This window comes from Megalops cyprinoides, chromosome 24, assembly GCF_013368585.1.
Source record: "Megalops cyprinoides isolate fMegCyp1 chromosome 24, fMegCyp1.pri, whole genome shotgun sequence".
Taxonomy (NCBI): Eukaryota; Metazoa; Chordata; class Actinopteri; order Elopiformes; family Megalopidae; genus Megalops; species Megalops cyprinoides.
In genome coordinates, this window is record NC_050606.1 from 5,349,406 (window position 1) to 5,371,234 (window position 21,829).

The 21,829-nt window shown below is 42.4% G+C and overlaps 1 protein-coding gene across 3 annotated transcripts in view; it reads right to left on the bottom strand.

Annotated features, from left to right (window-relative positions):
- Positions 1-6,565: 6,565 nt before the first annotated feature.
- Positions 6,566-21,829, bottom strand: part of adcyap1r1a (adenylate cyclase activating polypeptide 1a (pituitary) receptor type I) — a 30,960-nt gene continuing 15,696 nt past the window's right edge. For 2 of the 3 annotated variants that reach the window (XM_036519146.1, XM_036519145.1), the window contains exons 4-15: positions 20,075-20,182; positions 19,681-19,781; positions 18,734-18,831; positions 18,262-18,394; positions 15,821-15,974; positions 15,438-15,498; positions 14,738-14,807; positions 14,326-14,417; positions 10,493-10,573; positions 8,244-8,373; positions 7,840-7,881; positions 6,566-6,896 (exon numbers count right to left, since the gene is read on the bottom strand). In XM_036519146.1, the coding sequence (XP_036375039.1) occupies positions 6,675-6,896; positions 7,840-7,881; positions 8,244-8,373; positions 10,493-10,573; positions 14,326-14,417; positions 14,738-14,807; positions 15,438-15,498; positions 15,821-15,974; positions 18,262-18,394; positions 18,734-18,831; positions 19,681-19,781; positions 20,075-20,182 (1,292 nt within the window). In that variant the 3' untranslated portion in view covers positions 6,566-6,674. The remainder of the gene's footprint in view (positions 6,897-7,839; positions 7,882-8,243; positions 8,374-10,492; positions 10,574-14,325; positions 14,418-14,737; positions 14,808-15,437; positions 15,499-15,820; positions 15,975-18,261; positions 18,395-18,733; positions 18,832-19,680; positions 19,782-20,074; positions 20,183-21,829) is intronic. The other variant, XM_036519147.1, reaches the window with a different exon arrangement.

Sequence of the window (21,829 nt, forward strand, 5' to 3'; positions counted from 1 at the left end):
ACTCATTTTCATCTTACATTTCAGCTAAAAAGATTACAATTATCATTATTTCAGTTACTGTGTTCAGTGTAAAAAGCACTATAAATGTACAGTTCAAGTGTATGTGCTTCTGTCTGAGCATCTGTTGATGTAATAAGATTTTGAATCTTGTTCGGAGAGATCCTACATTTTTATGCAGTCTTGAGTGTTTCTTGCATTGCTGTTGGGATTTTTATGCAAGTATTTACCTGTGTATTTGTTATTGTTTTCATTTATTTTTTACCAGGTAGGGGTCATGTCAGGCAGTGTGTAATTCTCTGAATATACTCTCGACTCTTGTGATTATTTCTCTTTAATGTTTGACATTTCACTGTAGGTCTGTGATCTGTCTTTGAGTGGGGACATTAGTTGCTCTTAATGGCAGGACTGAAGATGATGCTTTTGATGATGATGATGATGATGATGATGACAATGGTAATTTCTTCACTCTCCACTTCAGCTGATGTGTGGTGAGTGTGAGTGTTTTGACACAAAGGGACTGCTGTGTGTCACCTTGTTGGGGGCTTCACACCGTTGCTGGTTTAGTCACCTCTCGTCATTGTAAAGAGCTTTGAGATGCTTGAAAGGCGCTATATAAATACGCTTAACGCCATCAATGCTGTCATTGATGATGATCATAGTGAAGGTGGTGGTGATTAGGGTTGAGATTTGTACATCACAAAAAAATACCAATGGTGAAGTCTTGACCCGGAAGTGAAACGGATGAATAGAACAGGTCCATGGAACTAATGCCCCTTTTTCTGGTTGCACTGATTGTGTCACGGGTGGTTTGATACATTGGGCTAATTCACTTTGGTTTAGTAATGTAGCTATAGCTACTGTCATCAGGGTTGGTACAAAACATACAAGGAAATAACCGCTTTGGTTATGCAATGGTTGAAGCATGAAAAATGTCTCTCTGGTTTATGCAATTGTCCATTATAGACACACGACTGAGAACTGGTTTCGCAGCGAAGATGATTTTTGTTTGTTTTGTGATATGAAGAGGGAGTGCTGACCAAGGGACTCATATAGAGACTGAGAACAGGAGCTGGTGCAAAAAAAAAAAAAAAAACATTGATGTTGTTAGTGAGGATGTTAACACACGCAAACATGCACTATAATCAGAGACAACTGTCAAAAACCATTTAATGCAATTTAAGTCAATATTTCAATGTACAAAACTTCTAATATATACATTGAACAAAAAGACATTTCTACAGCAATGTGAAAAACAGCAGGCAATGACACAGAGCAGCTTATAGTACATCTCCTGTACATGTTACATTCAGTGATTAAATATTATTCGACGCATTCACACACACACACACACACACTTACATAAACACATACACACACTCGCATACGCAATCACACTCACACACACACGCAAACGCTCACAAAACACACTCGCACAAACACTCACACACACACACACAAACCTTAACTTGACTTTTACTCTCATTTACCCACGAAATAACCCATAACCCAGTAAGAAAATAAAACACAAGAGGGACACGGGCATTTCTGGACAGCGCACTAGCTTCCTTCTGTTTAGACAGCGGGCAACATTAATTGGCAACTTCTTGAGTTCGCATTTAAGCAACGGACATTCCAATGGTGCATGGAACATTTTAGAAGCAAAAAACGACTTACTTACTACTTGCTTACTAATTCCATATTTAAATAGATTAGGTCCATGTATGGATCATATTTGTGCATTTTCTTAAAGGTTTTGCTTGTTATCATTTATTATACTGGTATGTGGCTTAAATATTCTTCAGTGGATCATTTCAGGGTTGACTCCATCCCATGGTTTCAGTCAGAACTTCTATGTCGTCTTATGGAAAAGTGTTATACTGCTGAAAAAAGACAACCACAAAGGAGGAAAACTCTCCTAGACTGGCACTGTATGACAATAAAGTGACCCTGGGATTCAATCAGCACTGCAAAGCCATCTTTAGGGAAAACATGCACTTTAGGGAAAGGTGCACTTTCTTTCAAGACAGTTGAATTTGCAGAATCTGATTCATCAGATTCATCTGGCAAGGAAGATGTTGAAAAATTTTCACAATCCTTCCCTAGAGATGATTTGACAGTTTTGATTGGATCCCTGCTGATGTTCCAGGGAGTTATAACTACAGGCTTGTGGTCCCATCTGAACGGGTGAGCTCCATTGGCATAACCAGCCATGGCAGAATAAAAAGGTGGGAAATGAACCATGACCCCCCCCCCCCCCCCCCCAAATTCCACCCAACAACAAGAAGAAAACAAAACAAAAAACTCTTTCACTCCCTTTACATTTTTAACAGCTTTGAGACATGGTCGTTTTGTCTTTTTCAGACCTGGAATGATTGCTGGTGTTATCACAATTCACAAGCCACAGGACGTGTAGGACTAGTTTTCCATGCATGCATACAACATCTATTTCTGGATATCTATGGCGGTTTCCTCTTCCTCACTGTCCTGATTTCATATCGCAGAATGTGGATATTATCAGTTATGTATTATATTTAATCGGCGTGCTGAAGAACCTTGCAGGGGGTATAAAGTAAGTTTCCTAGCTGGGAGTCAAACCTGACACCTTCTTGTAGGTGTTCTCTAATTGCGCTGTGGCCCAATGTGTCTCTGTGGATCCCCGATGACTGCAGGGTCCTGCAGTGAGATTCTCCTGAATCAGACAAATTTACTGTTGGGTTTTAACTTTATAAAGTGCACCTTTTTCTACAACAATGTGAAAAACTGGAAAGACCTGTAACAGGACAATAAGAAACAGTTGTTACCAAGGAACATGACAAAGCATATTTCTAAGATAATGCAAAAACCTAAATGCAAGCGCATTTAGATGGCTATGCAATCTGCAATCTTCTGCATTAATTTATAGGGACGGTGTTACAATCTTAGAATTATCAGGTTCATTTTGTCCCCAGCTTGCCTCAGACAAAATACGTTCTCAGCAAGGTGAGGTGCAAGGTTCTTGGCCATGTCTGGTTTTAGGTGTCACCTCATCAGAGAAATTATTTCAGCAACCGCACCGTTATCAAAAGGAGAGGGAACCGCCTGAGAGGCAGGTGTCAGTCTGCACATGGCGACAGATCACGCTATAGGCTATACATTTACAAAACTATCACCAAAACATGTCAAGCACTGAGTTTAAATATACAACTGTTCACTGGCATCTACTGTAGGATCACTCCATTTAGAAAATACTGCAATAGAAGCTTAATACTTAACAATTTCACCCCGCCACTTGTTGTATAGAGCTACAACAATATTATTTTTAAGCACATAAATAGTTTTTTTTCTCTGCATTAAAATTGATTTAAATGATCAGCGCATGGGAAAATAACATCCTTATAGTTTGACATCAGCACTGTGGTTATCGATTCAAAAGCGGCTAAAGCTAAATGCTGCATTTAAGGCAATGTCTGCAGCCAACACAACCCCCGTCTTTTTGAGCCAAGGTTGTGTTAACTGTGACAAAAATGACTTGACATTGTGTCATTGGTTGAAAATTCGGCTACCGATCTACCGCACTAGCTTTGTGGCCTCTGAATCGACCACATTGGAAGTAGACATAAGGCTGTTCCCTTTGCAAAACAAAACACTGATCTTATAGGAAAACAAAGCTGTACAATAACCCAGGATTGTCATTAAGCACTGAAAGGAAGCTTTCCCAAACTGAGACACTATAACTACCACAAAAGTTGATGGTTTCTGATGTAAGAAGGAGAAAAAACTAAGTTTAGAAGATTATAAGGCATTATTTTGCGGGACTGTTTTCTTTCAGCTACTGTGTTTTTTAATGTAGACAGTTCACCTTTGAAAGGTTTGCTTTAAGAGGCATTTTCTTAGCATCTTATGAATATATCAATGCTTTACCATGCAACATTTCAACATTTAACATTTCCGGTTACCCCCATGGATTCTTATGGGTGCAACTTGCTAGAGTATTGTGCTTGGATTGGACAGGTTGTTTTCATTGCTTTCTAACATGCAGATTGAAGTTGCTAAACCAGTAATGTCTTAAAATCATATCAATGCATCTAATGAAAGAGTAAAAAAAGGAAAATTAAATGTCTTTGCTAATGTGTACCCCTTTTTGCTATATCTACAAGAAATACACTAATAATAGTATTGTTTGAATATAAATTGTGTTAAGAAAAAGCAGCTAGTCTCTACTCAGTAAAAATATAAATGTGACTTGATCTCCTCATTATTTTCTAAAAGTAAACATGTAAATTCCAGGGGTGAACCAAATATTGAGGACATTGTGTGAATTCTGTATCACTGAATTATCACTTGCGATTAATACTTAAATTAAAACTTATCAGCTCAAGTACATCTCCCTGGGAAAAAAACACACCAACAGGATAATAATAATAATAATAATAATAATAATAATAATAATAATAATAATAAAAGATGAACTGAAATCAACATATTAACTTTTTCCATCAGTTTTAATCTTTTAATTACGTAGACGGTGGGTCAAAGGTAAATCTCTTAGTCTAAAATCAAAATAAGCTAAAAAAAGGCCTCCTGGTCAATAATACTGATTAAATATAATAAAGCACTTTTGATTTAAATATTTTTCATTTCATCAAATCAGCAGGTTCCTCTTGAAACAAAATGCAATTACTTTCTTATGAAATGTGACACTGAAATGCCACTCATTATCGCCATTGTTACTGTGACCAAAAGGCACTTTGGAAACTGAAGAAATTATTCCCGTTTGAGAAGAATCGGACATGAGGAACTTCTGCGTTGACATCAAAATGTGACGTTTCTGTGGCCTGTGCACTTTAGAGACCAGTCCAGACTCATTGTGAATGAACTTTAACACTTGTCTTTGGAATCTTCTGTCTCGATGGCTTATCCACAGATCATATTACTTTAAATAAATACTTCTTGTCAACAGATTTCGGTTGAGTAGAGATATGTAAGGATTCAGTTTGATAAAATATTTATGAAAAAATGAGATGGCCAAGGAAAGCCACATTAAAAACAGTTCACCTGAATATTAATTTACCATTCTCAAATAAATGTACATGTACTTGATCGTAATTAAAGAAAGAAGATGCTCTAAACAATATAACAGGCTACTTATTGACTTACTTATTCATTACGTAGCAGCACCACTTATCTAAATCTACAAATATGTTTATTTAATCTAATATATATTTTGAAAAAAAAGAAAAAAGAACAAAGCTTTCAAAAAAGCTTTCTTCAAAACTTTAGACTCTACAGAATTGGACTCCAGTATTTTTTTTTTTCAATTACAGTTCAGAGCATCACATTCATTGCACAGAAAATATGTAAGAAATAAGAATAGTACTGTAATAAAAATGATTCATAAAAACAATAACAAATTTACACGACTCATTCATGAGTTTTTTATATATATATAATTTGACATATTTTGTACTATCGGCTGTTTAAAATGATACATTTTGCACCATCCTAAAAGACGCAAAGCATTACGAGCAAGTATAATACTTGGGATGTTCGCTGTCAGCTTTGTGGTCATTGCGTCATCTGATACTTTATGTAATGCCTTTGCGAATCAGATGGAACAATCGTTTGTCACTTTTTTACATCCACAAGCAGCTAAAATGTCTCCGGTGTCGTATTGTAGCTCTACGTTATCATTAGCCTGTCCAATTCCTCAGGGCTGCTAGAACGCCCCCTTCATTTTCTCTTTCAAAAAATCACTTTCCATTCACTTTTTTTTTGTTGCTGTTGCTGTTTGCCATGTAGTGCAAATGAAATACAGAGTGGGCGTGCACGTTAAACCACAGTGACAGTGAAGGGTTCCGCCTGCTTATGTCATTATTTCGTGGTCGGAGTTTCCAACCTGCTAACTTCAGTTTTTTAAGCTCGAGAGACTCCCGAAAGGCCGAACAGACAGAGCCCACATTCAACGCGTACCTGCAACCACGTCCGTTTGATCGAAGGGAAATGCTTCCCCCTGCTCTCGCCTCCTCACACGAAGCAGAGCCCGGCTCACAGTTAACGCTATCTAAGAAGCTCACACGAAGCTGTGACAGAGCGGTTGAATATGGCCGATGGATGTTTACATGCATTCACTGCCACTCTACCTGACTTCAAGACCGTGATGCCAGCAGCATCACAGGGAATGCTCTCTTTCTTCACTGGTTCGCCCCAAACAATCTGCTCTTTCGGCTAGTCGTTTTCCCTCTTTTTTCAATTGTATGAATATGCCCCATTAGCAGAGAGTGCTGAATGACAGAAATACTTCTTTAATATAGGCTACTGCCCCCTAGAGAGGACACACAAACAGCATTATGACCACAAACTTTAGGCTTTTTTTTTTCCTGCAGAAGATGAGAGGGCGAAATGTACTTGCAGAGTAGTGCATTATGGTATGTACAAGAAAAAAGCCATGCTATCCTTATTGTGGGTTCTGTTTTTAAATCTTTTTGAAAGATGTATCATTTTTTTCTCTTTTGTATGTTTCTTCATTGTGATTCACGCTGAGGCCCCGCCAGGATTTCAGGGAGGGGTGGGAGGGGTTGGGGTGGGGGGCAAGGTTGGGCCTCTGCGGTTTTGGGTTGGGTTCATTCGGTGGTTCATTCGTTTTTTGTGGGGGGGGGGGGGGGGGGGGGGGGGGAACGAGAGAAGGCTCTGGCCGGTCAGACGTTCAGGTGGGCAGGTTGAGGTTCAGGTTGTCGGCCTGCAGGCTGGACATCCGGACCTGAGAGCTGCTCTTGCTCAGTATGGACAGCTGTGTCCCCCCGTTCACCCCGCTGCTGGCCAGGGAAGGGTGCCGGTGCTTCAGGTCCACAGCAAAGTACCGGTTGACGGTCCAGCTCCTCCACTTCCTCTTTATCTCCGACTGCACCTTTAGGGAGAAACTTGAAAAGGTCATTTTTTTATTGTACTTGGCTGTAAAGGAGCTCGTTTTTATTATTATTATTATTATTTTATCCTGCTTTGTCTTTTTCAAAGGTTTCTATTTATTAAGAATCATAACAGCCTCATAGAGGCAGCTGAATGGTGTGATGCTCAGTGATGCTCTTATTCAGCTTCAACCTCTGGCCAACTGGAGCTTCAGAGATTTGAACTCACGATGAACTGGTTTTATATAGCACCTTTCAAAGATTAACTAACTCATCCGGCATCAACGTGTGGCACCCACCTGGGTGATGTACAACCGTCATTCTGTGCTTGCCTCACAAGGCTGTAAATGAAGGAGGGAGAGATTTACCCAGCCAATTCTACTGGAGGTGGATAGAGGGCCATTTTGAGGCTCTGGAGAAAACCTCTGCTCTTTGGAGTGCCACAGCATCTTTAATGACCACAGCTGAAGGTCTCATCCGAAAGACTGCACCTCCTACAGTACAGTGTCCCCATCACTGTACTGAAACATTGGTCTCCCATCCCATTAACGTAGCCATGGGACCTACACACTGAGCAACCTGCTGTGTAAATGTACGTGTGATGAGCAATGCATTTGCAGACTGTTGTATTATACACATGGCCTTTATTGTTATTCATTATAAAACTGAAAATTTAGACAAGTGATAAATAATAACGTATCAGCTGTATTTTTGGCTAAAATAACACTGCATGTTCATCCTCCACTTTGGTGTGTTTTGAAAGAAAAGATTACATATTTGTTTTAATCATTAATGTAACTGACTGCCAGAAAGCATAATGCAACTACTGAGAGATGACGTGACCTGACACATAAATGCACACATCACGCATGTCAGCCTGAGTATTTCTGCTTATTACTGCGTTATCCTGCTCTGGGAACTGCAAAAATGGAAACGGGTAACATTTATACGAGCTTACCTCTCCGTTCAAGAAACAGTAGAGAACTGCCACCACAAAGCCCTGCAGGAACACAGGACAAACCCAGATTCAACCTCGTGGCATAGATGTTAGTTGAAGAATAAGTAAAATAAGAAATGGAAAGCCTGATGCAACTGATTACTGTGCTACACAGGCAAAATCTGATCTGCAGTGCAACATTAACTGCTGCTTGAGGGACTGTCACTAAGACACAGAAACGCCGAACTGTCCAACCTCACCTTGCAAGTCATGGGTTATTCGTGAAAATATTGTCATCTTGTTTAACGCAGTAACTGATCTTTGATATCAAATAGCCTGCAGCTCTTTGCACACAGGCATATATGAACTAAATTAATTACAGTAGGTCCAGATACATTCTGCTTATTTTAGCTTTGAGGCAGTACCTGAAATGAGCCGAGGCCCAGCTCAAACACCAGTCTCTCCCTCTTGCTGACCTCCTCGGGGGAGAAAGCGAACACAGTGTAATGGATCCCAAACAAAGGGATGAGGAGAAGGGTGGAGCGGGCCAGCCTCCTGTCAATCAAGGAGCATAGCGCCCAATCAGATCATCGATTCCAACAGAACACAGTGACATCACGGTCTGACAGTCAACAGGCTCATTAGAACATCAGAGGAACCATTACAACAACGTCACTGATGTCACTGTAATGGAACTGCATGGCAATTGTTGTCATGGGAACATGAAGACATCATCATGGTGCCTTGAAGTTTACAACACTTGGGAGTTGTCATGACATCAATGTCATGAACACTGTAGCCATAGGGAATTGCATGCCACTGTAGCTCCACCATAAGTGTTAATAGTGTAGCAATGGGAATATTACGATATTATTATCCTCAGCATTGTACTGTAGCTATGGGAAGTATGATGACATCATTAATCAACACCACTGTAGCAACACTGTAGCTATGGGAATTAGGATACCATCATGAATAGTCTTAACACTTATGAAAGGTTGTGACATCATTTATCACGAACACGGTAACGCAGAGGAACTACTGGGAAATCATTACCACTGGAACATGGGGGAACGGCAGACATGCAGGGTTGAAAATGTTCCCCTTAACAGCGCTCACAGTGACCCACACACTGGTTAAAAAAGGCCCCAACCCACGACCTCATTTAAAACAGTGTTTTGTGTTTGCATGTTTGCTTTCTAAAAAGAGCTGTAAAGGTCACAGACGGGGCTGTACGTGATTGGCAGAGGAGGGTCACACCACATTGACAACATGACAGTATGACCAGTGAGAGAAAGGAGCTCCCTGGGAAAGACACAGGTGAGAGGTGACAGGTGACAGGTGATAGGTGACTGGTGAGTGGAACCGTACGACCACAATGATTAAAACACCACCACCTAAAGGAATTTCTCATGTCTCAAAACCAAACTATACAAAAAAGTGATCTAATGGTTTAATGCACTAGTTATCTCTACCAGCTAGCTTGTTCCTTGTCTGGCCAATCTCTGAAACCTGGTCATGCAGTGCTTCTAATATTGTCGACTCTTTATGGTTTTTTTTGGTTGTGTTGTACTCTGCCTCACTTGTAAGCTCTGGATAAAACCCTCTGCCAAATTAATAAATGTAAATGTGAATGTGAAACAAATGAGAGTGAGATGAGACAGGATGGGCAGCTGAGAAGGACTCGACCCAGACCCCTACACCCCAACGCCTCCTATGCCCCCCTGCCCTGGCTATCCAAATACACCTTTTCCCTGCCCGGATCTTAGGCGTACTCCGTGTCCTGTCCAAAACTTGTTTAAGGCATCAAGTATCTGACAGATCACAGCAGATCAAAATAAGAGATGATTTTACAAACATGCTCTCATGTTCACCATATTAGCCTCTGCTTGTTTTGTCTTCTACACGCTCCTCTCAGACACAATACCAAAATTATGTATTTTATGTTAAACTAGCCACCTCTTGCTGTGGTCAGTCCTAAACCCTGTGATTTATGGGTAACTGCTGTATTGATCTGCATGTTAAATTTGCTTCCTTTGTCCAGGATGGCTGGCAAGAGTACAAGAGTATATTGAATCTTGTTGATGTTAATGTGCACCTGCGCTCAGCGGTCCTGATTTCTGTACTACTCCCGCAGAACAACACAGATTTGATACACAGAATGTTCTCATGTACCGTGTGTTGAACTGGGGTCTGATGTCACTTCCCTTCTGCGTGATGACCTCGCTACCACCGTTTGCATTGCAACACAGACACATTGTAACAGTTCAGCCTCACGGATGATGCTTTTCTGATCTGAACAGAGCAGGATCAGACAGGAGCGAACATTTCTGACCTAAAGCAGAAGGCAGGACAGATGTTTCCAGGTTCATGTCAGAAGCACCCAAGTGTATATGTGCACAACCATCTCAACCACAAGAACAAACACATGGACTCTGATCTTACCACTGCTCCACAACTCATGATGCTCACAAAACACATTTAAAGCAGCCTCCTTCCTGACCTCTCCCCTCTCTCCTCTGCACAGCACACACTCCCCATCCACATGCAAGGGTGGGGGGGCACACTACACCCCTGAGAGGTGAGCACAGTACAGGAAAGGACACGCCAAGGTCACGCCAAGGTCACAGCAAAGCCACATCACGCCACATCACGCCCCGCGAGGTCCACTTACAGCGTAATGATGGACAGCTCTGACATCTTGCAGGGGTGGTGGTCTGCGTGCGTGGGCTCACAGAAGCATTTCTGTACACAGCTGCAGGACAGCACAAAGCAACACCGGTTTAGTAACAACACGAATTTAATCACTCGCTGACACTGCACAAAGACGACATCTGTTTAGTAACAACGCATACTTAATCCCACACACACACACACACACCACAAAGACAAAACCAGTTTAGTAACAACACAAGCTTATTCACACCCTTAATATCTCTCTCTCACACACACACACACACACACACACACACACACACACACACACACTCACTCACTGCACAAAGACAACACCTGTTTAGTAACAAAAAGCACTTCATCTCACACAAACACACACCGTAATGCAGCTGTGGCTTAGTAACAACACAGACTTAACCACATGCTTGATGTCACATACCGCACAAACGCGGCACCGGTTTCTTAACGGCATCGCACTGAACCTTGGTGTACCAAAGTGCACCAACTTACTAAAGGCACTTAGCTTATCAAAAGCTGCAACACGCATGCTGAATCTCCCGGAAACCAAAAAGGCAACATCGGTTCGGTAAGAGGCACACACACCCAACCAGACATACAAAATCATGCAGACACCACAAAAGCAACACCAGTAAAGACACTATAGCACAAACACTAACACTACGAGCACATCAAGTCACACAGACACCCAAAAAGAACAAAAAAAAAAAAAACTAAATAAGAACATTGAGCAGAAGTACAATGTCATGTCACGCTAACTGACAACCGTAATCACATAGCTACATGATTAAAAACGCCAAAGGGGTAACAGAGATCACACTGGACAAGACAACGCAGAGCAGGACACAGACGCTCGGGTAAAATGATTTCACGAGAAGCGTGGCAACGGCCAGCTGATGGCGGCTATCAATCAGCGGTGCTGTCGGACCCCAACGGGTGAACCTCAGAACACTGTGCGCTGCTCGAGGCCTTGTTGCCATGGTTTCAGATGAACATCGACTGACCTGCCGAACGCTGTGTGGAGGACTGCGTGTGCCCGGAGGGCTTTTGGGTGGGACTGATCAAGATATCAGAATTACCCATCTCACAAACAACATTGAGTCATGAGCACTATCGGTTAGAAATTAGAACAGGATCTGAAATAATATGGCGAGACGGCGTAGTCTCCCGCCTTTTCTTGCCTTTGCCTATGGAATATCAAGATACACTGACAGCACAGCAATGTATAATCAACAGTGACTCAACAGTTGACTCGTGTGAAATGCTTTAAGTTTTCCAGTGAGCAAGTACACTAACAAGACACTGCATGGAGCAAAACCTAACTGAGCAGTCACCAAAAATACACAAAGTAGAAATTTCTGAATGTCTTGCATCTGCTGATTTTATTGTGGACGTGATCCATGATAAGGCATTGCAAACTCCTACACAGAGACTAACCTCTGCACCTAGGCCAAGCTCTTAGTTTCAGCCATTCCCTTCCCCTATCTCTGGAAGTGGCACTGTTCTTAGTTTGTACAGACCCCTCTATAAGCTGATAAACCCCACAAAGAATTCCCTTTCTCCAAAACTTTCATTTCTTGTTCTAACTTAATTCTATTGAATAAATAAGTCAATAGATAAACTAAATTCACTGAATATAATTAGATGGAACCTTGTTGGTAATATGCAATTACAAAATGCAGTTTATTCAATAAAGAGTGAGAAAAAAAAAAAAAAACAGGCGCTGAAAATGATTACATTATAGGGAGGATGCCTGTTGCTCCTAATGTAAAAATTAATAACAATTAAATTCTATCCTGGGATAACCAAGCCCAGGTTTGCATTTAACCAATGCAAATCTCCCCCTCCCCCTCCCCCTCCCCCCCCCAAAAAAAAAAAAAGGCACACTTTTTCTTAAAGAGAACAAACATCTTTGTTTGTGTTTTTCAGACCATGAAAGCGTTTTTATATGTATTTGGGGCCCTGTTTAAGACATTTTCACACCTTGTGATATAAGCTTTTGTCTTCAGTTTCACCTTTGTCAGTCTGGAAGCATGAGAATGTGTATCAGGCTGAACTGGCATTGGATAATTGGTTAAATGCTTAATTCACTAACCACACCTGCCAGGTGTTACAGATTAGAAGTGAGCTGTGAGAGGTAAAAAAAACAGCAAAAACAGAGCTAACGAGGGGTGTATGAGTTATGCCTGGAGTTTGAAATGGTTTTTAACCTTCTTTCCACGTTATCCATTTATGTACTGTATCCCTGTTTGAGGCATTCTTACTCATTTATAATTTGTATTTAAAAAAAAAATGTTTGATATGGGAAGTATTCAGCCAGCTTCCTCACAATGTCACAGCACATCCCACTGCTGATCTCTCACCCCCCACTGCTTCCCCATATTCATTAAAATGTTTTCAGTTACGAAAAACCTAATATTCCATGTTAAATATCCTTTCCATGCCAACAGACCAATGCATAAATATACTGTGCCGTGCCAGCACACTGAACAGCCATGCCGATTAGGTGAGACCCTGATACAGTATCTCAAGTTGTTAGCTCACCAAAAAAATGGCCCTTTGCAAGGTTATGAAATTTGTGTTTTTATTTCTTCCAGACAGCTACAGTAGAAATTTGATGTTAACCAGGCAAAATGCATACAGTCTCAGGACACACACAAACCAGCAGAGGACCTCTAGATCTCACTCAGAGGAGCCAAAACAACCTGACAGAACCCCACCAAAACATTTGCTACCAGGTTAATGTTACCCTCAAGACTGCAAGTATCTTTCCACCACTAGACAGCGTTTCTGACACAAGAAATAAAGCAAAACAACTATTAATAAGATAAAATAAAGATATGATTTCATCTATCCTTGCTTCTTCTATAAGACTGAAATCTGTTCACTTTGTCTCTGGCCACAGGTGTGCTATCAGTTTGAGAATGGCTGTTGGAGTAGTTTATATTACCCATGATGTCCACTTAAGATAAATGCTGTCACTGTCACCATTTCACACAGTCTGGTCTGAACACAGTCTCTACAATACACACATCTGACCATGAGATGGCTGGCATGTGACAAAATGATATGAAAACTACATTACATTATTTAGCAGACACTCTTACCCAGAGCGCCTTACATAGGTTACAGTTCTTTTACAATGCTATCCATTTATACAGCTGGATATTTACTGAGGCAATTGTTGGTTGAGTACCTTGCCCAAGGGTACAGCAGTGCTCCAGTGGGGAATCAAACCAGCAACCTTTCAGTTACAAGTCCTGCTTCTTAACCACTACGCTACACTGCCACCCATAACTATAAAGGTCAAGCTGAGGTTATCCATGTAGCAGTGAGGAGCAGTGAGTGAACTTCAATTCTTATTTTAAAGGATAAAAGAATTATAGAAATGTTTCATTACATTTTTCCGTGAATAAATAGGGTAACACTTAAGGTAGTAAATAAGGCAATACCTTAGTGAATAATTGAGGTAATAAAACAATAGTGGATGTTTATGTTCAGTTTTTATGTGTAGTCAATCTATGCACAGTTTTGTACATCTTTTCCTTCTTTACAAATACATTTGTTAAGCTGATGGTGCTGCTGTATGACTGCGAACAGCATATGTAAATAACCCTTTAAAAGTTAAAATAAAAAATGACTGGACTGTGCATGTCTTAAAAGTGCGCCCTTTCAAATACCAGTGTGGGATGCACCTCAACCAACGCACTGACAGCAGACTGACCAATGGCTTACTGTAGGTCCTGGTAACCCTATGATTGCGTGATCGATTGCTTCCATGAGGGTGTACAAGGGTCAGATGCTCATACTTACAAGTAAATGCTGGACTCGTTTCCTCCGATATCTGGCGACTGTAGTTTTTGCACCAGGATGATGATAATTCCAATGAAGAGGACAAAGTTTATCTGAAAGGAAAATACAGCTCCGGTTACACTGTGGCAATAATGAAGCTGGACATCCGTGAAATTCAGTGTCTCTCTTTAGAAATATTTCTCATTCTAGCAGGGGTGTCTGTTAATCGGTACGCCAAAGCCATTAAATGTGTAATTGATGGTTAAAGGGTCTGTATTAATTCTCAATTTCCATGCAACACAAGCGGTCATTTTTAATTACCTTTACAATTCAAGGTGAGACATCTGTTGGCATGCTAATGCTTTTAAATATGCACAGTAATTGCAGTCAATTCAGGGTGACCGCTCACTGATCAAATACATTGCATGCTCACCATTATTGAAGCCACCACAGGTCCCTTGATCACCCACCAGAGGGCAGTATTGTCATTCATGTCCCAGCAGCTGGAAAAACAGGAGTCAATTAAACAGCATGCTAAGGCAGAGTTCTCTCACTTGGTGACTTAGCTCAAGCTTGTAATGCCTAATCACATTTTGGTAAACTACTGGCCTACTGTATAGCTTCCTTTTTCACATATATCCAGCATGATTCTTCAACCTGCCACTCTATGTGTGAAATTACATGGAGTGGATTTCATGTAGAATTAAGTCTTCAGAATACAGTAACAGACAAGCCAGTTGCCTTCAGTTTGATTCAAATGCCGCAAAATTAATGGCCACAGCTTTACAACAGCCTATGGAAACTGTAAAAACTATAATAAAATGGGTACGGCGGGGCGGCGGTGTGGCATAGTGGTTAAGGAGCAGGACTCTATCCGAAAGGTTGCCAGTTCAATTCCCCAGGGGGGCACTGCTGTTGTACCCTTGGGCAAAGTACCTAACCCGAATTGCCTCGATAAATATCTGTAGATAAATGAATAACACTGTAAAAACCCGTAATTGATGTAAGTCACTCTGGATAAGAGTGTCTGCTAGATGCCAGTAATGTAATGTAATGCAATGGTTGGAGATGTAAACCTGAGTGCTGTCTGGGGTGTCATTGCTGTACATGTGAGGTTGAAAATGACCCCCTACCCAGAGTCATCAAAGTGAAGCCGGAGCACTGCCCAGATAGACACACAGATGGTGGGGGTCCCTGGGAAGGAACGTGACAGAAAATGAACAACAGCTGAACAGAGCAGTCTGTATTTAAAAGTCTGCATATAATAATAATGTAACAATTTAATAATAATGTTTAACAGTTTCATGCATTATTGACGTATCGGAGGCCGTCTTACAAAACACAATGACTACAGTCTTGCAGTAGTCCTCAAATCAAAAATGGATAATGATGGACCAACCCATCCCGTTCCCATGACAATAGACCCGTCTATCACACGCTGTGGTAAGTTCCACCCCACCGCCTGATAATGTACCAGTCTACCTCATCCAATGAGAGGACAGATGAAGAGGCTCACCCCATCCAATGATGGTGTACCAGTAGAAGTATCTCCTCTCTGGGAAGAAGGTCTCCACCAGCAGGGTGAAGAGATACAGGCCCTCGATGAAGAGCCAGAAGTAGTTGGACATGACGCAGTAGTGGAAGAACACCATCACGGCCTTACATGCCACCTGTAGGAGGCAGGGTGGGGAACGCCACGTTCGTGTCAGTCAATCCTGTCATCTCATCACAGAGCGCATTTAACAGAGAACGGATTACATGGCTACAGCACACATAACATGAATGGCTTGGGAAAAGAGGCAAAATCAGATACTACAATGTATTAAATGCCATTATTTAAACTTTGCTGGTCTGTGGACTCAGTCGATTATATACACTCAGGTATCATGTGAGATTTGTGCTTGAGAGGTAAAAAAAACAATAATAAAAACATTGTGAGGAAAAAAGAAAACCTTTTCCCCTTGGACCCTAATAGCAACAAAAGAGTCACTTAAGAAAAGGTTCAAACTTAAAAGCAAAGTTAAAACCTAAGATCAGATTTGCTCCGACGTTATTGCTCACTTCAATACACCCTTACACAGAGTGCCTACTGCAGCACACAAGTTAAGAGCCCCTGGTACTCAAAGATCCTACCTCTGCATCTCAGATATTCAAACCCTCAGCACTCTCAGCAACAACTGCACTCCACCACTACCATTCTTTATTACCGTCTGAACATCCTCTGTACTGGTACACAGGCTATCCACAAAAGAAATGCAGGACACAGCAACATTCCTCTCTGGATTCAAACCCGTAGCTCCGCTACTTTATCTCAAGCCCAGATCTCTCAGCACACTCATGACCATCCATTACTGGTCCCAATTGTTCTGAAGTCCCTGCTCTGAATCCATCTGTGGAAGCAGGATTTCCATAAACCTCTCTCTCTGCTAGATTGTAGCATTGCCACGGCAACATCTCAGACTGACAGCCTCATTAGAGGCCAATTTGACAGGACAGCCCCTCATATTGAGCACCGAGGTGTCATAATGGTGTCCAAAGATTGCCATGGTGACAGCTCCCTGAGGTTCATTGTGGCAAGACAATGAACCCGTTCAAATCCAAACAGGTATTGATATGATAATGTAACACTAATGGGACATTTTCAGGGCCTGTTCACTGAAGGCTCTGTGGGTTTTCTTAATTATCTCTATTTGCTGCACAAGACAAAGCACAAAAGCTGAGCGGCATGGCCATGGGTAAGGTGCAAAACGCCTTCACCTAATCATGTTTTACTAATTTGCATCTGATAAAACAAGGGCTTCTGTGTGCACAACAGTGCCTTTGAGTGTGTTGGTTCACCGTGACGGGTGTGCAGCGTGGACTGAATCTCGGATCAGAAGCCGGCTCATCGGGCGATCCGACAGTGGGCTTTCTGCTCAGGGAAGGTAGAACTGTCAACCATATTCAAATTGACATGTGGAGTATTTGAGATTGTGCTGGGATCTCAGGTGAAGATATCAGCTTACTGAGTGCGATGCCCCATGTTCTCTGCTGACTCTCCGCTGCTCTGGGTCTTTTTGCAGAAGCCAGCAGTGGGACAGCAGCCTAACACACCAGAGATCAGGCTTTCTTTTTCTTGAATGGCACTCATAGTGCTTATAAAGGGAGTGGTTGCACTCCAGACTGCTGGTTTGAAAAACACGATGCTTTCTTGCTTAGGTTTTCTTACGTGATTTAAGGTGTACATCAAGCAGCAGTTTGAGTTATTGAAAGTATGCAACTCAGCCATCTGTGACTCATGTTACATATGGAACAGTAGTGTGACTCACTCACTCACAGTGTATGAAGCAGAGGTTTCTGACTCACAAAGTGTTTGAGGCACTATCTGCTGAGACTTAAAGAGTCTGCAAGGCAGTACTTACTGTGACTACCATTGTGTATACAAAGCAGTGATTTCTGTGTGTGACTCAGTGTCTCCAAAGCAGTGATTTCTGTGTGTGACTCAATGTGTGCAAAGCAGTGATTTCTGTGTGTGTCTCAATGTGTGCAAAACAGTGATTTTTATGCAAGACTCAGTGCATGTGTACAAAGCAGTGATTTGTGTGTATGACTCACTGCGTGTACAAAGCAATGATTTGTGTGTGTGACTCGGTGTCTGTACAAAACAGCGGTTTCTGTGTATGACTCACAGTGTGTACAAAGCAGTGATTTGTGTGTGTGACTCGGTGTCTGTACAAAACAGCGGTTTCTGTGTATGACTCACAGTGTGTACGAAGCAGTGATTTGTGTGTGACTTGGTGTCTGTACGAAGCAGTGATTCTGTGTGTGACTCACAGTGTGTACGAAGCAGTGATTCTGTGTGTGACTCACAGTGTGTACGAAGCAGTGATTCTGTGTGTGACTCACAGTGTGTACGAAGCAGTGATTCTGTGTGTGACTCACAGTGTGTACGAAGCAGTGATTCTGTGTGTGACTCACAGTGTGTACGAAGCAGTGGTTGCTGTCTTCTTCCGCGTACAGGACGCCATCCTTGATGAACACTGATATTGCCCTCAGGATGAACGACACAAACAGGTTCATGTGGATAAAGTTCCTGGTGCAGTGAAGCTTCCTGTTAATGAAACGTTTTATTTGTGTTACTTTTTGAAGAAGTATTTAGAAAGCACTTATATATTCCAACAAGAACATCAGATATCAGCTTGTACAACAAGCTGTGAAGAGCAGGTTCCACTGAATATTTCCCATAATGCACAGCAGATGAAAGCGTTAAGCAACCCTTTGCAAACAATTTCAGAAATGATGTACAGTGCTTACTCTAATTTACTTAAGACTGCTGGTGTTAATTTCGGATTCAGCAAACTGGGTCAAGGCAATGAGACTGCAATATCTCTGAATAACTGCAGGGGGCGACAGCAGCATCATGAATGGGACCTGTATACAGGCTTCTCACCGGAATCTACAGAGGATGACCATGGCTGTTGTCAGGGAGACCAGGGAGGTGCTATAACCGACTGTGTACAGGGCTTTAACTGAAGCGTAGTACATATCCTGTAAGAGGAGAAATTACAAACAAGAGACTAGGATTAACCAGGAATGCACTGACACACATGCTTTCCTCAAGGTAGACCATGGCTGTTTGTATCAAATATCAAACGTTAGTACCTTACAGCAACATCTTGATTTTTATTACGTGTTATGTGTGTCACTTTTATTTGAATCGCATTGTAACAGCAAAATTATTGAGATCTAATACCCGAAAATCATGTTTTTCGAAAATGTACTGCCAGGAGTGACTCCTGCTGGTAGAAATCAGTACTTCACCTTTAACATTTCTGACTGATCCCTGGGACACTTAAAACACTTAATCCTGGTTTTGTCCAACCCTTTTTCTCTCACACTGGAATGTTTTTTTATACATTCTCATTCATAAAAATTCTCTTTTCTTATGCCACTTTATTATTTAATTATACACACAGTAGGTTAAGTTATCAGTAGGCATTGAACTTGAATATTATCATTAGCCGACTATGACTGGGTGTCCGCAGCAGGTCATAATTGAGTATGACGGTTTATGTCAACCAAAATTTATGTAAATGAGTCTTTTACCAATCCAAGTCTTTTACTTGTCCAAGAATCAGTTTCTTTCAGGGCGTCTTTATAATTGCTTTGTCACAAAGAACTTGGTGGAAAATGTTTTCCAGAAGGCACAAAAAAAACCCATAAAACCCAGGGCAAATTTCAGAAAAATTGCATAATTATTCCTGATGCCAGGGGAAATCAGCTGAAAGCCACTTGAGGAAAACAGCGGAACAGGAAAGAAAGGAAAGCCAGCAGGAGCCGAGAGATTGTGCACAGCATGCAGGACTGAGTGTGTGGAGATAAATACAGGGTGCTTACAGGCTTGGTGGTGTTGTCATCAAAGAGGCAGGCATCAATGTAGTGAGGAAAGGGCTCCGACCAGCCAAACTCTGTACAGTTCCTGCTGATCTTCCCCAACTCTGCAACAAGACAGCAGTTAATACACACACACACACACACACACACACACACACACACACACAGACACACACACACACACACACACACACACACACACACACACATACACATACATGTGCACACATACACACACACGCACACACACGCACACACACACACACACACACACACACACACATACGCACTCACACACACATGCACATGTTTGCACACACACATAAATACACACACATGCAAACACACACACTGTGTCAAAAGAGTTGAAGAGCAGGACCCGAGGCCTGTCACTCACCGTCGTCAGGGCTCATGAACTCAAACAGCTCCGGACAGCTGACCACCACGACCTCGCCCACGCTCGCAGACTGCCAGCAGGTCAGATTGTCCCACATCGATGGGCACCCTGCGGGAAGAGCAGACAGACAGCGTGCTAAGCCCAGAGTTTCCTCTATTGCAGCACCACCTCATCTGACCAGCAGGTGGCACTGCCAGATAAGAAACTGCTCTCCTCTCACTAGTTCCATGTCATATCTTCAGAGTATTTATGTCTATGGTAGCCCTTGCACAGACGAATGCACACCACACACACACACACACACACACACACACACACACTTACACACACACCATTCAGAACTGACAAAGCGCTGCCTCTGTTCCACCAGGCTTCCTCGCACTCCTCTCTCGCCTTCTCTCACAGACATAAAACAGACAGACACACGACCACCAGTGTATTATGGGATGGCAATCCCTCTACAGTCACTGCGGGCCCTCTGAAATGAAGGATTGCCAGCCACTGAGACCGAGCACGCATAGCTACTGTGGTTTAGAGTGATGTCTGTAATCCGGGGTTTCGGTATTCATCACCTGAGAAACGCAAAGGACAGGGATACCGAAGCCACTGAACCTGCACCCAAACAGCACCGCAGCCTCTCTCACTGCTGCCCCCTAGAGGACACTGATGCTGGCGGCAGCAGGTAATGACAGGAAAAGGTGTTGCAGATGTACAAACACGTGAACGAGCTCTTCCTTCATTACAGTCCCTGAGGCCCTTGGCGGAGGAGGATTTCCAAAATTTACGACATGAGACCAGCTCAAGGCAAACAGACAGGCAGATAGACAGAGACACACTGACAGACTTGCATAAATATATACAGACAGACAGACAGACTGGCAGACAAACAGACAGATAGACACACACACACACACACACACACACACAGGCACTCAGACAGACAGACTGATAGCTACACTGACAGACTGGCAAACAGACAAGCAGACATAGACAGACAAGGAGACAGACAGCTATACTGACAGACTGGCAAAAAATTAACAGACAGAGAGACAGACAGATAGACCAATACACAAACATACCCATACATACAGATATACAGACAGACAGAAATGCATACACCCAGGCAGACGGACAGACGGTCAGACAGGGAGGGAGGGCAGCTCAGTCCTTCCCGGCAGGGTGACACAGGACCAGAACCCCCACACATCCCCCCTGCCCCACACATATGGGCAGTGTAGCACTGTAGTTAAGGAGCAGGACTCATAACCGAAAGGTTGCCAGTTCAATTCCCCAAGGAGGGACACTGCTGCTGCACCCTTGGGCAAGGTACTTACCCCAGAATTGCCTCAGTAAATATCCAGATGTATAAATGGATAGCATTGTAAAAGAACTGTAACTGATGCAATTCTCTCTGGATAAGAGCGTCTGCTAAATGCCAATAATGTAAAAAAAAAAAGCAACATCCCTGGTGAAGGACGACGTCGTGTCCGACGCTCCGTTTGAAAGTCTGTTTCCGAGAGGGCGTCGGCCTGCGCTACGCCACGCTGCCCTCTCTGAATAGCAAACCCAGCGCATGGTGCCAGCTCTCCGTCCCCTCTGCCAACGCAGGAAGCCAGATCCAGCCAGAAGCCTGCAGCGTGAGCCTCACACCTTATCAACGCTGTCTAAGGTCACTGCCCGGGAGCCAAAAACAGCTTCACCTCACAGCGGAGGTATAGCCTGGCACTATGAAAGAGCTTCAGACGGATCTCAGTT